General features: G+C 34.9%; 1 protein-coding gene across 1 annotated transcript; it reads left to right on the forward strand.

Annotated features, from left to right (window-relative positions):
- The first annotated feature begins 5,127 nt into the window (after window positions 1–5,127).
- LOC104223054 (uncharacterized) lies at window positions 5,128–9,176 on the forward strand. The gene is made up of 6 exons (XM_009774403.2): window positions 5,128–5,605; window positions 6,762–6,929; window positions 7,302–7,548; window positions 7,874–8,014; window positions 8,178–8,446; window positions 8,841–9,176. The coding sequence occupies exons 1-6, from the start codon at window positions 5,348–5,350 to the stop codon at window positions 9,003–9,005; spliced, it is 1,248 nt and encodes a 415-aa protein (XP_009772705.1). The 5' UTR covers window positions 5,128–5,347; the 3' UTR covers window positions 9,006–9,176.
- Window positions 9,177–17,756: the final 8,580 nt, after the last annotated feature.

Raw genomic sequence — 17,756 nt, forward strand, 5'->3', positions numbered from 1 at the left:
TGGGTAAGTGTTCTATATCCGAAAGTGATTATATTTCATAAATCCATGTCCATATTCATCAATTATTTCGGATTTAGGTGTAAGAAATTGGGATTTTTGTAAAATCTTCGAAAACGAAAATTTAAGATTTGAAAGCCAATCCGATGTCGGAATTTGATAATATTTGTATGGTTGAACTCGTATCGAAACGGGTATTTGGATTTCGTGAAAATTTTGTCGGGTTCCGAGAGGCGGGACCCGCATTGACTTTTGGTTGACTTATTAGAATAAAATTTTAAGTCGACGTTATATTATCCGAAATTATTTCCGATGAATTTTAATGAAGTTATACACTTAATTTGGATAGATTTGAGCCGTTCAGAGGTTAATTCAAGCAAGAAGGGTATTTTGGAATATCGGCCTAACTTCAAAAAGGTAAGTATCTTGCCTAACCTTGTGGAGGGAATTTTCCCTTAGGCATTGAGTCTTATGTGGAAATTGTGTGATTGAAAACCATGTACGCAAGGTGACGAGTACATACTTAGTTTATATGTGCAAATTATAGCGGTTAAAATTCGTAGATGCCCATATGTATTTAATTAGGAATAGTTGACATTTAGAAAATCCTTGATTGTCATGCCTCATTCTTTGTTTGTCAAGTTTGTATTTATATGATAATTTGGTGTGATTGCTACTTGGATTTTATATGAATTCCATGTGTTTGGTGATTTGATATTTCCTAGAAATAATTTTATTATGGATTTTCCATCCACAAATAATTATTAAATAAGTAAGAAGAGGCATTAATATAATTATCAAAAATTTGGATTAAAGAAGGTGTTGTCCTATGATGAATAATTTTTCCATCCTTGTTGTTGTTTTGAGGTTTTATGTACCTTGTGTGGAGCCTTGAGCTTTTTGTTGTGAAATTAATTGATTTTGTTGTATCTTTGGAATTGATTGTGGCCTATGGACAATTTGTGATATGAATTGTGGTATGGTGTTGTTGTGATAATATTCTGTGTAAATCATTGTGTAATTTGAGTTATTATTATGAGCACATAAGGGTGGCATTCCATTGTTGATATTACGTGGGTATAAGGATGGCATTTCACTGTGACTATGTGTGTTGGGATATTGTCTGGGCGGAGTGATAAGGGTGGCTATTATACGGAGCGATAAGGGAGGCTATTGTATGGAGCGATAAAGGATGCTATTATACGGAGCGATAAGGGAGGCTATTATAGGAGTGATAAGGGTGACTATTGTCAGGGATGATATGTGAAGATGTGGGGTATTGTGTTGGTAATTGTTATGTGATGATGGAGGGGGGGGGATATTGTGCTGGTAATATTTATGGCGTGTTGTGAATTCCTTGTGAGTTCTTTTACAGATGATGGGGGGGGGATATTGTGCTAGTAATATTTATGGCGTGTTGTGAATTCCTTGTGAGTTCTTTTACATATTATGCAATTTATGTTATAAATTCAGTAAATTTGATAATAGTCAGATATATGTTGAAATTATGAGCCTGTGAATATTGTCGGGCGGATTATGATATGGGTACAAGGTGGCGGAAAAAATATGATGAATTTATTATTGGCATGTGAATTGTCCGTGCAGTTATGATATGAAATATGGGCACGAGGTACCGTGGTTATATAATTAAAACTATATTGGCACGTGAATTTTCCGTGCAGTTGTGATATGAAATATGAGCACGTGGTGCCGTGAGTACATGATGACGATATTGGCACGTGAGTTGTCCGTGCAATTGTGATAGAAATATTGGCACGAGGTGCCATGGAAATATGAAAATGGGCTGAGACCCGTATTTTATGATTTGAAATGAGGTGTCCTATGGTGACTTTTATTTGAAAGAATTATATTCGAAAAATATTATTTGAAAGAATTTTTATTCGAAAGATATTTATTTGGAAGAATTATATTGGGAAGATATTTGTTTGGAAGAATTATGAGAAAGATATTTATTTGAAGGAAGTATGTTCGAAATATATTTATCAAAAAATATTATATCCTAAAGATTACTATTGGGAAGATTTATAGGCGAAAGATTAATATTTGAAGAATTTGATTAATTGGTCGTACTTGTATTCATTATTTACTGAGCAATATATATGGTGTTCTTGTTGCCCTGTTGTTTATATCACTGGTTGATTATTGTTTCCATCATTGTTATTTATTTCCTATTATTTTTATACGCTATATTGAACAGGTTATTAGACTAGTGAGTGTCTTGACTGTACCTTGTCACTACTCTACCGAGGTTAGTCTTGATACTTACTGGGTACCGCTGTGGTGTACTTATATTATACTTCTGTACATTTTTTATGTACAGAGTTAGGTATTGGAGATATAGGACTCGGACAGAGTTAGAGTGTGATAACAAGGATTCAAGGTAGAGTTGCTTGGTCGTCGCAGTCCCTTGGAGTCTTTTCCTTTTATCGTACTCTCAATTATTATTTGAGCAGTAGTGTATATTTAATTTCCTTCAAATTATTTCATGTATTCAGTTAGAGTTCGTGACTCAGTACTACCAGTCTTGGGAGGTTGTATCTTTATTTCCGTTGTTGGTTTCGATTATAAAAAAAATGACTTGAATTGTTATTATAAACGGCTTACTTAGTCTTAGAGACTAAGTGTCATCACGACATTTATGGTGAGATTTTGGGTCGTGACAGAAGAAGGGCTTGTGATAATGTTATTATAATCCAAGAAGTAATGAAATATATTAGGAACTCTAAGAATAAGAAAGGGAATATGATCCTAAAAATAGATCTAGAGAAAGCTTTTGACAAGCTGGAATGGTCCTTCATACATAAGACATTGATTTACTTCAAATTCCCCCGAAAAATGACTAAATTAATAATGCCATGTATTAGCTCCTCCATCTATACCATCCTAGTTAATGGCTCTAAGTCGGAATCCTTCACACCAACAAGGGAGATTAGACAAGGAGACCCAATATCACCCTACATTTTCATATTATGCATGGAAATGCTCTCAATAATGATCAACCACAAAGTTGACATTAGAAAATGGGATACTATCAACATTTCACCAACAAGCTCACCACTATCCCACTTATTCTTTGCAGACGACCTAACTCTAATGGGTAAAGCCAATATGAAGACATCTCAATCTATTCTTAATTTCCTAGATACTTTTTGCCAATTATTAGGACAGGTTATTAATATATCAAAGTCAAAATTGCTAATGTTACAACACTATGCAACTTCAACAAAAAATAACCTCTCGCCCCTATTAAAAATAAAGCTTAGTGAAACATTTGGTACATACTTAGGTTTTCCCATCCTAAACTCCAACCCCAAACCAAAAGACTACCAGTTTGTGATCGACAAAATGAGAAGCAAATTAGGAAGCTGGAAAGTAAAGTGGCTTAATACTGCTGGAAGATGTACACTAGCCTCCTCTACCCTCAATAGCATCCCAAACCACGTTATGCAATACTTTCTATTGCCAACAAAAACTCTTAAGGAAATAGATAAAGTCCAACGAGACTTCTTATAGAACTCCTCTCCAGATAAGCGCAAAATGCATCTTATTAATTGGAACACCATTACAAAGGATAAATGCATGGAGGGGTTGGGAATAAGAAAAGCAAAAAGCAAAAACATAACTCTTCTAACAAGCTTAGCCTGGAGAATGATAGATAATACAAACTCCCTATGGACAAGGATAGTTTCTAGTAAATACGCAAACGCTAGGGGGAAATCTTTAAACTCATTCATATGAAAAAGCATCCTAAAAGATTGGTACTAGTGCAATTTAAGTACAAGAGGGGTATAAACAACAAAACAAATTTAAATATTTGGGATTCCAACTGGATACCAAATGTGATGAGCCTTAGAAAGGCCATAGCATGTCCCCTAACAAAAAATGAGGACAAGCTTACTTTTAATAAAATTAGGAAGGAAAGCCAATGGACTTTAACAAAAATATCATTCGAACTTCCTACTCAAATAGACGATAATATTAATGTGATCATAATTCCTAAGGCCCACAATTCAAACATTAACAACATTTGCAGCCTTTCTTCTAATGGCTTATTCTCGACCGCGTCGTGCTATCAAATTATTAACAATGAGGAAAAGATAAAAAATGATTTTAGTTGGATTTGGAAATTATACTGCTGAAACAAGATAAAAATCTTTATTTGGAAGTGCTACCATGATATACTTCCCAGTAGATCATACCTATTTAGAATAGGTATCAACATTGATCCACTTTGTCCAACATGTAAACAAGGTGAGAAAACTATATACCACATATTTTGGAATTGCAACATGATTAGCACATTATGGTGCACCTATGGAATCAACTACAACACTGTCAACACCAATACTCATTGGCTTGATTACATTAGACAAGATAACACTAACTTCTCACACTATTATCTTAATTGGGGAGAAGTGTTCCCCTTCGTGTTATGGAATATATGGAAAAATAGAAATCACAACAACCATAACAACACCTCTTGCAATCTAGAATGGCCCATAATCATCAAACAATCTCTAGAATACAAACTCATGACTGAAAAAGCAATAACAAACTCCATCCACAAAGCCATTAAGATAACTTGGCATAAACCACCAAAGGGCTGACTCAAGCTTAATATAGATGGGGCCTTCAACAATAATAAATGCCAAGGTGGTATTGGTGGAGTGTTACGAAACAGTGCAGGCCAGCGGATAATGACTTTCAACTCCAAATCCTCCAGGAAGGCCTCCAAATAATTATAGATCACAACCTATTTTCAGTGGAAATAGAGACGGATGCATCAGAAGTAATGAACATGCTATAACATAATCACCCGACTTACGCTACCTTAATTAATAATTGTAGGTGGTTAATGCAGCAAGCGAGACAGAAGGGACATGTAACCCTCAAACATAGCTTCAGGCAAGGGAATGCAGTGGCACATGTTTTGGCTAGGAAAGTACTCATGCAGTCTAACATAAATAAGCTATGTCTGTTTGCAACACCTTCTCAACCGGCAATGGAACAATATCAAAGGGACCTGGAGGGATTTTCTTGTGTAAAATTTACTTCTACTCATGTATGCACTAGGTTGGCTGCTCTAGGGAATGATGATGCCATAGAAGGCAGTAGTTCATATGTAGGTGCCAACTGCAGTAGTTTGGTTTGTAATATGTCTAAACTTGACAACTAGTTATTAATATATTATCCTTGTTGTTCAAAAAAAAAAACTTCCAATTCAACTTATAAATAAAAATTCTGGTCAAAATTGCGCTTCCCCATATCCCACTCCCAAAACGGCCGAGGTTCTCTCAGTTCAAACATCAAACACCTAATAGGCGCTAAAATGGAGAAACCACATTCCTCTTCTTCCTCTTCATCACAGTATTTGCTAGAAACCCTAACGACCAGAGGCTGGTGTTTCCGCGATGTCAATGAAGTAAATTCACTCATTGCAGGTCAATCGTCGTCGTCGTCATACACCGTTGATTCAATTGAATCGGAGCTCGTAAACATGGACTTGCGATCCATCGGTGGGAAATCTTTGCCCGACTTTTCTACTCTCCGTAAATCCTCTCATCTCCCAGGCCCTAAAGTCCTTCAAGTAATTATTCCTTCTTCTTTTTTAAATTCTCTTTACATGTTTTTGTTGCATAATGAATTTGTATGTATGTATGTGTGTGTGTGTGTGTGTGTGTGTGTGTGTGTGCGCGTGTGTATTTGCATCATGTTCTGTACATAATGGATGTTAGTGTTAGTAGCCAAATGATTGTTGCTGTGAGGCCGGTTCAGTATTTAGAGTCAGTGAGTTAGAATCAGGATGGTCTTCTTTTTTGTATAAAAAAGGCAGCCCGGTGCACTAAGCTCCCGCTATGCGCGGGGTCCAGGGAAGGGCCGGACCACAAGGGTCTATTGTACACAGCCTTACCATGTATTTTTGCAAGAGGCTGTTTCCACGGCTCGAACCCGTGAACTCCTGGTCACATGGTAGTAACTTTACCAGTTACGCCAAGGCTCCCCTTCCAACGTTCGAGGATTAATCGTGAAATTGATAAATTGATTAGTTTTACGCTGGTTTCCAACGTTCAGCAACCCTCATCCAGCCGACCAGCAATGTGAGCAAGCTCACACAGGTAGAGTTAGTGAGTATTCATGAGGGAGTAGTTGTTGCTGAATGTAAATAGGTTCGAGCTGAAAGAAATTTTAATTAAAACTGCATGAGGGAGTAGATGCTTTAATTGATGGCATGAATTAAAGTGGAAATAAGGATTTATTGCTTTAAAAGTTTGAAGAATTTGTCATCTGTCTTGCTGTAGTTTTGTGAAGTTGTCTATAATGTGTCAATGCAAGACATAAATGTCATCATGCTTGAAATTTTGTAGAGATAATACAATTCATGGGGCTATATGCATGTCAAAACAGGTTTATTACAGTCTGCGTCCATTGTCTCTAAATTTTGGATCTGCCTCTGAGAGCTAGGTATGGAGACTAGAGTTGTTATTCAATTTTATTTGGAATATATTATATGTTTATGAAATCATTATTGTAGACAAAGGTCAAAAACTGATAGTCATAGCATATGACATTCATAATTACCCATTAATCATGACTCATGAGATTTGAGTTATTTCCTTTTTACATTTTTCTCTCTCTCACACACAATGTAACTAAACTTTTTAAAATTTTGCACTGGACTTGTGAACTTCTACGCTGAGCTTCTTTCGTTCTTATGTCTCCATGTTGTACATGCTCTTGAGCAGATATCTTCTGTCCGAGATATATCCCGAAGTAAAATGGCTGAGAGCTCTGGAAATTCTAACAATCGGCGTCTACTTAGATTAAAGCTCAGTGATGGGCACTCTGAAATAACTGCTGTAGAGTACTCTCATATACCTTCAATTCCTGATGATGTTGTTCCTGGCACTAAGGTAATCCCCCTATATGACAATTTGATAGAAAACTCATAGTAGACAGGTAACATTCTAATATACATCCTATTGGCTCGTGGCATACGGAAAATATGTATCTCCCATTGTTACTATTTTTAATCATTCTTACAAAGAATTAGTCCTAAATTATGTTATTCTTGACTCCTGCTGATTATTGGTGCAATTTTTGACATATAAACATAGATATTTAAAAGCTCATCAGAGGCAACCAACTTATGGCTGTAATTTATATCTAATTCCGGTTATAAAAATTCCAACTCATGACTGTCCTGTTTGTTGGTAGTATAATAAGATGTGCTGAACAGTTCTCATTAACAATGAGTCCTCTTTTGTAAATGTTCTGCTTTTCAGGTGCGCTTGGAAAACAAAGCTATAGTGCACAGTGGTATTGTGTGTTTGAATGCCAAAACAATTACTGTTTTAGGAGGTAGTGTTAGTTCACTTTACGAGGAATGGCAGATGAACAAGAAATATTCAGGTTTCTCCCGTTCAACCTTGAAACAAGCACATGAGGATGGAACTGCTGGTCCACCACCATTTGAAAAGTTGCAGATTGGAGCTTTGCATAAACACCTTTCTCAGCAGAAGATATATTCTGGTCAGAGGCGTGACACTTTTGATTTGACAATATATATTAGATATCTGGTGATCCTGAACTTAGATTTTTAACATGGGGTCTGACATGCCATCTTTAAATGATAGTACCTCTTATTAGGTGATCTGCACAAGGCAATGAATGTTTTTGTTTGGGGAGGGAGGGTGGGATGTAACCTTGCTTTCTTCATATATGTATATTACAGTTATTTAGAGCGTGTTGATTTTTCCTTCAATATTACCAAATCAAATATATCTCTTCTCGATACTCCTATGGTGTGAAGACGGTTCTGTCTCATTTGGTAAAAGTGCCTGTCTGACTTCTGCAGAAAAAGCTCAAAGTTCTATAATGCATAGACACCAGAACCGTGACTTAAGGAGAGAGAGTGTGGGTAATGAACTGAAGCCAGCTGTTCAGATTGAAAGGAATGAAGAAAAGCCAAGCACCTCCGAATCAAGGCCAAAGGAAGGTGTAGCCTACTTGTCAAATTGCTCTCTAATGGAACTACTTGCTGCATTCTCTTAATACATCCTGAATTTCAATGTTGCATGTCCTTTCAAGAAAACCAAAGTTTTAATTTCACTGTTTATCAAAGTTCGTTTCACCCTGGCCTTCATATCTTTGTCTAACAGTGGTTGAAGCAGTCCCTGTCCAAAACCAAGCAGCTGCACAAAAACTACTGCAGAAAATGAGTCAGCCTCCTCGTGGTGGTCATCGTTCAAGAGGGCAAAGATTCAGGGGAAGGGGAAGAGAGGACGAGACAGAGGTCCTTACCCTAGATGAATGGGAAAGGAGAAAAACTGGTGCTAATCTTTCTGCAACGCATGATTTTCCTGATGTAAGCCAAGATGAAGAACTTGCAAGGCAGCTGCAACAGCAATTAGATTTGGAAGATATTCACGTAAGAATATATTTTTGTCAATATTCAAAAAATAGTGGCATCTAACCCATATTTTCATAATGTGGTCTCTATATGCCCCCTTTAAATTATGAAAGGAAGATCAAGCCTCGGTCGAGAATTGTCAATAATCCACTTACTAGAAAAGGTTATTGCTTATATTTATTCAGTTACAACCAAATTTATAATTTCTGTGAATATGACTGCTTTGAGGTGTACCCGTTGAAGCAAAAAACATGTTATAAAATTCCTCTTGCCTATAAGATTGGTAATAATGTCTCCAAAGTCCATGTGAACAATAATCGTTCTTAAAGGTCAGATAGAGTTATATTGACATATATTTCACCAGAGTTTACTGGGAAGTGCCATTTGATATAGTTCTTATACCAATTTTCAGGAACAACAAGATGGTACAACGACGGAGGCAGAGAATATTAGAATGAGCATGTTCACATTTGAAAGAGATGATGCTAGAGATTATGGTACAACAGGTTTTAGAGGAAGAGGTAGGGGAAGAGGAAGGGGAAGGGGAAGGGGAAGAGGTAGGGGAAGGAGAGGTTGACTTTTGTCTACTATTCATTCTTTCTCACCTTCTCTTTTTCTAAGTTAGATTTGTAGTTTTTTGATATCACATACCATTTCTTTTTCTGGTGAATGCTGTTGAACCAATGTAATGGACAAAGTATTCTATCTTTTTAAGTTTGCCATCTTGAAGAAACTTTCTTTAATCTTTATTCTGTATCTGATACTTAGTACTTGCAATTTTGTTCTCTCCTGAGAGCTCACTTGGGCAAAGTCTCTTCTATTTGGTTAGTCGCCCGTCCAGTCTCAAATGTGTTTGTTTATACTTGATCATAATCTTCCCTTTTCCTTACTTTTGCCTTTTGTCTTCTTTGGCTATTTGGTATATATAACTGTTTGATCATAGCCATTGTCATGTTTTAGGCTGTCTTTTCAGATGTGTAGGATTTGTTATCAAAGACTAAAATATCACTATCCTTACTGATCTTTTGCTCTTTAAGACATTTTAGTTCATATGTTTTAAGTTAACTAATGTAATGGGAAATGTGTGTTTGACCTTTCAATGTTCACTATTTAGTTTAAACCAGAGAGCAAATGGTCAATTTTTAGCAGCTAGTTTCGTTTATATGGACTGTTAATTTCCTTTAGCTGTTGAGATTTTATATTTCCAGCTTTGGTTTCCTTCATGCTTTCAAAAGTTTGCTTGTTGAAACAACCAAAACTAACTAGCTTCCTAAGAATTGTAGAGCCTATGCAAGTTTATTTATTCAGTTTAGTCGCACGCTCTTCTACAACTAATTAGAGGCGAATTCAGGACTTAAACTTGTCGAGTTCAATCTTTAAAAAACTTGTCGAGTACAATCTTTAAATTTCAAAAAAAAATTAGGGTAAACTCACTGTACTTTTAAAATTATAGGTTTAGAATCTAATATTTGTTGAAATTATGTGTTTTCTTTTATCTAAATATTTGGACTCTGTGTCGAAAATAATACTAGGTCCTATGTGGTTCCTCGTTTTCCTTCCTTGGTCAATAAAGATTGTCAGCTGTTTACTCGTGGCTATCCCTTATTTGTCACAATTGCTTGTTTGTCGACCTGGCGTCTCTTTTGAGACTTTCCTTGAGTTTCCTTAATTTTATTTTTATTGACCATGTGCGTTACAGGTCCCATTCAGTTCATATATCAACACTAGATTCTTTTTGTTTTGGTTTTCTACCTGATATCTGCTATTCGCACTAAGATTTTAAGATTGAAACAATCTCTTTACCTTTACTAGTTAGGAAATATTAGGTAGAATAAGATTTGTTGTTATTATTGTTGCATTAAGATTTCAATAAATTTAAATTCGCATAGCATAAGACCTATTGATGAAAGCTTAAAGGCCCCGTAAGCTTAGGCCAATAATAGATAGCCAAAACAAAAAGCATGTTCCATTATATCGGTATGATTTCAACTGGTTATTACATGCATGGGCAGAGCTAGAGTGGCGAGGGAGGTTCATCTATATCTCTTCACTGAAAAATTATACTCTATATATAAAGTTAATTTTTTTTTATGTGTATATATAAAGTGTTGAATCCCCTTAGTTTCTTTACGTGTTTATTACATTTTCTTGGCGAAAATCCTGGCTCCACCACTAATTATATGATAATATGGGATGTATTTCCTAATGACACTTCAATATACAAATATAATAATTTTCAAAATTCCCTCAATATATGATCTTCCAAAGCTTGATTTGTTCATGTCATCAACCATGCAACATGTTAAGAAAATGAGCACATTGAATAAAAGACAAAGGAGAGAAAAAGGAGATATAGGAGATGGACTAAGGTTTTCTGAAATTTATCGAAAAGTGTAGGGGACTCCTGCAAGAAACCAAAGGAGATAAGTTTGATTTTACTAATGAACAACCAGAAAAGGATCAGCTCAAAGCTTAAAAAAAGACTTAAAAAATGAAAGAAAATTCGGAAGTTGGTCAGAGAAAAAAAGTAAAGGGATGAAGGAAAGTAAGGAGGCACCAAGGGTGTGGACTCATGGACGATGAAATCGGTGCAAAATTTGAAAATCAGGGTTTAGATGATTAGATCTCAGTAGAAGTAAAAAAAAGATATTAGGTAATTTCTTTTTATCCGTTCAAACTTTGATATGTATAGTAAGTTAGTAACCTAATAGCTAAACTGGTGAGAAATAACAGATATACAGCTATATTGAGGTACGCGCAAAATCGGCCAGACACCACCACCAAAAAAATGAGAAGAGCTACCGGGTACTGTAGGGGAGTGAGCTCCTAGAATGCATATTACGCATTCAGTGCAATTTGTCTTAAGAAATTTAATAAATATGTACCAATTATTGATTTAAAATTTAGCAACTTAAAGGAACTAAAATTCTTAACTCATAAGTTTTAAATCACGCATATATTCTATTGAAGAGAAAAAGAAAAAGAAAGAAAAAAAACTTAAAATGACTAAATATTGGTGTTAGTGCATTTTAATATTAAAGTGCATTATTTCTTGTGAGATAGTGATTATAAATTGGCAAGAAAGTGGTCATTACTTTGGTGTAACTCATGAAACCACTAATGTCATGATCTACCACTTATTACTCACTAAAGCTTATATTTTTTGTAACCACCAACTCATGTTCTACTATTTTATTATCCCATTATCTTATTATTTATTTCATGGAAGAGATTCTACACCTATAAATACTGGTGTTTCTTTCTTGGGTTGTAGATGAAAAAAATATGATAGTGAGAATGAGAAAAGTTTTATGATGTACATGAAAAAGGTGTGGTTGGTATTGTAAAAAAGAGAGTTAAGAGAAGGAGGAAGTCTAAGTCTCCAACTTATTCTCTATAAAAGAGAATATTATTTTTGTTTAAGGAATGCGTTCATTTTGGTGGAGCTTTGGACTCAACAACTTGTACAGAGTTTGTTCGAGTCATACGACGTTGTCGGGCTGTTGTATCTTGGAGGGGACAAGTCAAGATTATTACTGTTGGACCGGTGAAGATGCTACCGCAGTGGGCTTGAATCTCCTTAAAGAGAGCGAGATATTCGTGCCTTAGCCTGAAGAATATTTATTTTATTTTTTTCATCTTATTTTTCAACTGTAATTACTTTTAATTTCACCAATAATTTTAAGGATATTCAAATTTTTTATACAGTTGAAAAAAAATAGCGGATATCAAGGTAGAAATTCACTCTCTTTATGAGATGAAAAGGCAAAAAAATTTCTACTAGCTTAACTCAATCGGAGGAAAGGAAAAAAAAATTTACCTTATATTTTTATGACTATGTAATAATATTATTTATGATTATGAATTTTCATAATTCTAGAAATAGTGGGGGTAAAAGAAAGGCAAAAGAAATAAAATATTCTTGAATGAAAGTTTGAATATTCAGGCATGAGTGAAAGTTGATTAAATCAAAAGAGTGTGATAAGTGCATCTATCATAAGTCTTGAAATAATTCACATGTAATTGTTTGCCTCTATATTGATGATTTTTTAATATTTGGCTCTAACATGAATGGTATTGGAGAAACTACAAGCATGCTTAGTAGCCATTTTGACATAAAAGATTTGGGTGCGATAAATTTCATTCTTGGAATGAAAATTTAATAAATCATATGATGCGAGTTTCCTTAACCAGTCACATTATATTGAAAAAATTCTGAAAAATATAATTTTATTGATTGCAAACATTATGTAACTCCTTTTGATTTAAATGTTCACTTATTTTCCTGTACAAAGTGACAATAATGTGATAAATCAAAAGGAATATGATAGCTTAATTGGAAGCTTGAGATATGTGATTGATTGTACTCGGCCTGATATTACATACGAAGTAGGAGTACTTAGCAAGTTTACAAGCAAGCCAGGTAATGACCATTGGCATGCCATAACAAGAGTGATGAGGTATTTACTTAGTACAAAAACCTATGGCTTATCTTATAAAAATATCCTGATGTACTTGAAAGATTTTTTGATGCAGATTAAAACACTTTATTTTTGATAGGTGGCCGGTGCTATTTGTTGGAAATTTAAAAAATAATAATTGCTAACTCTACCATGGAGGCTAAACTAATTGATTTAGCTTCAACTAGTGAAAAAATGAATTGGTTGAGAGATTTATTATTTTAAATTTCTTATTTTGAAAAATAAAATTTTTCCTATTTTAATTCATTGTGATAGCACCGCTGCTATTGGTAAACGTTATTACTAAAGTAAATTCATACCTATAAGGAGAAAACACAATATTATGTAATATTTAAAAAGTAGTAAAATTGATGTTGAATATGTGATAATTTTGAAGATCCACTTACCAATGCATTGGTAACAGAAAGGGTCTAGAGTACATCAAGGGGGATGAGATTGAAGTCCATAAACTCATAAGTCATATATGAGGAAACACAACCTGGGGACTAGAGATCCTATAACTTGGTTCAATGGGAAGAATGAATCATATGATGGCTTGATTTGAAATGTACTATTATATTTGTTATTGTTCCATCCCTATGGCGTGAGTGCATTTATCTTGTAATGATTTGCGAGGTTGAGTTTTATTAACTCTTAATGAAAATCTGTAGCTCGTATGAGTGGGTGTTAGAGTTAAAGGAGCAACACTTGGCAGATTTTACATATGTGAGTGTGGAAGTAGGCCGCTTCCTTTGAGAATTGGGCTAGTTCTCAAAAACACTCATGAAAACCGGGATAGCATAAGGCCATAATGTACTGGCTAATAAAGCTCATGTCAACATCTTGATTATTATGTGTAAGCAGTGATACTTTATTTCCCTTAAGCAGTCATAGTTCAAGCCTGAGACTATTACTAACTCTGGAATAAAGATCGTTGTTTTACTAAGTGGAGGTTAAATGCAGAGCACACCTTCATTATGCATAATAGTCTCCCTTCAACTAGTAAACTCTCTTATTTTGATATTAAGATGAGTGGGGGAATGTTGGTGTTAGTGCATTTTAATACTGAAATTATAATATTAAAGTGCAATATTTTTGTGAGATAGTGATTATAAATTGGCAAGAAAGTGGTCATTACTTTGGTGTAACTCAGAAAACCACTAATGTCATGATCTACCACTTATTACCCACTAAAGCTTATATTTTGCAACCACCAACCCATGTTCTACTATTTTATTATCCCACTATCTTGTTATTTATTTCATGGAAGAGATTCTACACCTATAAATAGTGGTATTTCTTTTTTGTGTTGTAGATGAAAAAAATATGGTAGTGAGAATGAGAAAAGTGTTATGATATAATGAAAAAGGTATGGTTGGTATTGTGAAAAAGAGAGCTAAGAGAAGGTGTAAGTGGGCATTTGGACATAAGAATTGTAAAATCTCAAAACAGGGTGAAAATTTTTTTCAAGTGAAAATGATATTTGAAATTTAGAGTTGTGTTTGAACATGAATATAATTTTAGGTTATTTTTGAAGTTTTGTGAGTGAAAATTTTGAAAAATAATTTTTTGGATTTTTTCAAATTTTTAAGAATTTCCAAAATGCATCTTCAAGTGAAAATTGAAAATTTTATGAACAAACGCTAATTTAAAAAAAAAAGTGATTTTTTTTTTAAAAAAAGGGAAAAAATCTTATGTACAAACAGGATCTAAGTCTCCAACTTATTCTCTATAAAAGAGAATATTATTTTTGTTGAAGGAAAGTGTTCATTTTGGTGGAGCTATGGACTCAACAACTTGTCCAGAGTTTGTTCGAGTCATAGGACGTTGTTGTAATGACCCGGCCGGCCGTTTCATGGGTTACAGCTCCGTTTCCCCCATTTCTGCTTATTGTCTTGCTTATATGTGATATTGGGTTGGTTGGCTCGGTTCGAAGAGATTCTGGAAAGGAATGAGACACTTAGTCTCTTTTGAGTAAGCTTAGGTTGTAAAAGTCAAACGGATGTTGACTTATATGAAAAAGGAATCGGATGTGAATTTCGATGGTTCGGATAGCTTCGGGAGGTGATTTGAAACTTAGCAGAGTGATCGGAATGTGCTTTGGAGGTCTGGAGAAGATTTAGGCTTGAATTGGCGAAAATGAAATTCTGGCGTTTTCCAGTTGATAAGTGAGATTTTGATATAGGGGTCGGAATGGGATTCTGGAAGTTGGAACAGGTCTGTTGTGTCATTTTTGACGTGCGTGCAAAATTTCAGGTCATTCGGGCGATGTTTAATAGACTTTTTGATCGAAAGCGGAATTTGGAAGTTTTTGGAATTCTTAGGCTTGAATCCGATGTTAGTTGGTATTTTGATGTTGTTTTGAGCGTTCCGAAGGTTGGAACAAGTTTGAATGACGTTATGGGATATGTTGGCATGTTTGGTTGAGGTCCCGAGGACCTCAGGTGAGTTTCGGGTGGTTAAATGGAGCAATTGCATGGTTGAGGAGTTGCAGATTTGGCTTCAGTTCTGTTGCAGACGTTTGTTCTCCACGATCGCATAGAAGCACAATCGTATAGGCTTAGCCAGCGAGGGTGAGATTTTGTTCTATGCGATCGCATAGCTGAGGACGCGATCGTGTAAGGCTTCAATGATGTTGTTCGCGAACGCATGCGGTAGGTCGTGTCCGGGTAAGGTACCAGAAGTTGACCACGCATTCGTTCTTCGCAGACGCGGTCCCTGGTCCGCGATCGCGTAGGTGTAGGCTGCTGTATATCGCGTTCGCGTGAGGAGAGACGCGTTCACCTAGAGTAAAATATGGAGTCAGTGAAGCTTGTGCTTCGCGATCGCGGTTAAGTAATTTTAAAAGCTGGGCAGAATGTTTTAAAGACCATTTCCGCGATTTTAGGTCTAAGTTTCACCATTATTGAGCGATTTTGGAGTTTGTTTAGGAGGATTGAAGAGGAAATCAAGGGGAAACTCTTGGAGGTAAGATTTATGGACTTAATACTCGATCCTAATATGATTTTTACCTAATTAAATATGAAATTTGTGGAATCTAAAGCCTAAAATTGGAAGTGAGGGCTTGAAAATTGGAGACCTAAATCTAGGGATTTGAGGGGTCATTTATGGTCGGATTTTGATGTCTTTGATATGTATGAACTCGTGAGAGTGTAAGGATTCTAGTTTTGTAATTTTTATCGGAATCCGAGACGTGGGCCCTAGGTCGGGTTTGGCCAATTTCGGGATTTTTGATGTAAATTGATTAATTTTGAGTGAGCTTTGTTTCCTTAGCATATTTTGATGGTATAAATCTATTTTTTGGATAGATTTGGAGCATCTGGAGGCCGATTCGAGGGGCAGAGGCATCGCGGGCTAGTTTATGCTTTTCCCCATATTTTCATCACTCGTTTGAACTACTAAAAGATGTTTTAAAGAGGTTTTTACTGAACTAAGGTGTTTTTACGAGCTTTTACTGTTTTATTGCATTATTCTGGTTTTATACCATTTTGTTGTAGCATTATGTTGTGTTTTACGTGTTTTCTTATCGTTCAGTTACCTTTACTTTTATTACTTACTGAGTTGGCGTACTCACATTACTCCCTGCACCCTGTGTGCAGATCCAGGAGTCTCGAGTCACGCTATCAAAGGGTGATTGTCAAGAATGGATTCGAACCCATGCCCTTTCGGATCAGTACCTAAAACTATTTCCTTAGACCAACTCAGCCATCTTGAGTCTTCACATTATCTCCGGAAAAGAACAAGAAAAAGAAAAAAGAAAAGAGAAATATGTGATAGATACTTTGAACGAGCTTCTCAGAAAGTAAGGTGTCATGACACATCGCATATGCAAAGCGGGTTACTTGCATTTGTTGTTGGGGATAAAATTACGCCATTATTTAATCACGAAGTGACTTTTCAGTCATTCTGTGACCACAAAAAAAAAAGGATTTTCTTTTTTCTCTTTCGTGGAAGTGATTGGCAAATTTAAAGGATGAAGAGACAAAAGAAGATAAATTTTTGCGGTAGAATTTATAGTTTATGAATTTTAAATTTATCAATAAATCATAACTCGTTTAGTTATTGAGTTAGTAATTAAATATTTATATATATTTAATAAATTTTTAATATAATAATATAATCTAAGCAAAAGCTACTAAATTCTTTTGAATTCTAAGCAATACACTACCTCTGCCCTTTAGGAGGTCCTTTAATTCGAGGGATAGAGAAAATTAAACTTTAGTTTTCCCCACTATTTATAATGTTTGACTTCTAATATAATACTTATACTATCTTATTATTTTTAATTATATAATTTTAGCTTATTAATTCAGCATGCCGTTTCCAAAAATATTAAACTTTTCTCTCTCTCTCTATATATATTAACAAAATTTATTCAATTTTAATATAAAAAAGAAGCCATATATTATGCAACAAAACTTTTATTAAAATCTAGTACATATTGTTTTACATCGGAAAAAATAACATAATAACAATTACGATATGAACATTCAACATTAAAATTCAAATTTTAGAACAAAATTATTTTTAAAGAAAACAATCTTAATCAATAACCATTATATTATTAAAAATCATGTACTATTATTCACCATATAATTCTACCACATTATTATTCATACCTACAGATAATAATTAACTCAATCAGGCAACCGGCGCGTGCCGCTACGCGCCATAACTCCAGAACAAGAACTAAAACGGCGCCGACTCAATCAACGTTATTAAATTTTTCCTGAAACGAAATTATTAAAATTTTCAGAATTCAAAAAATTGTTCAAAATTTGAGCGAACATTACTCCGACACGTCAGCATCCACCTCAGCAAGTCCCTACTTTTTTATATAAATACCGCCTTACCCCTTTAAATTTTGT

This window comes from Nicotiana sylvestris, chromosome 6, assembly GCF_000393655.2.
Source record: "Nicotiana sylvestris chromosome 6, ASM39365v2, whole genome shotgun sequence".
Classification (NCBI taxonomy): domain Eukaryota; kingdom Viridiplantae; phylum Streptophyta; class Magnoliopsida; order Solanales; family Solanaceae; genus Nicotiana; species Nicotiana sylvestris.

Coding starts and splice junctions, on each gene's coding strand:
- LOC104223054 (XM_009774403.2), top strand. CDS start 5,348: ATGGAGAAACCACATTCCTCTTCTTCCTCTTCATCACAGTATTTGCTA. Junction 5,606..6,761: donor CAGGCCCTAAAGTCCTTCAA/GTAATTATTCCT, acceptor GCTCTTGAGCAG/ATATCTTCTGTCCGAGATAT. Junction 6,930..7,301: donor ATGTTGTTCCTGGCACTAAG/GTAATCCCCCTA, acceptor TCTGCTTTTCAG/GTGCGCTTGGAAAACAAAGC.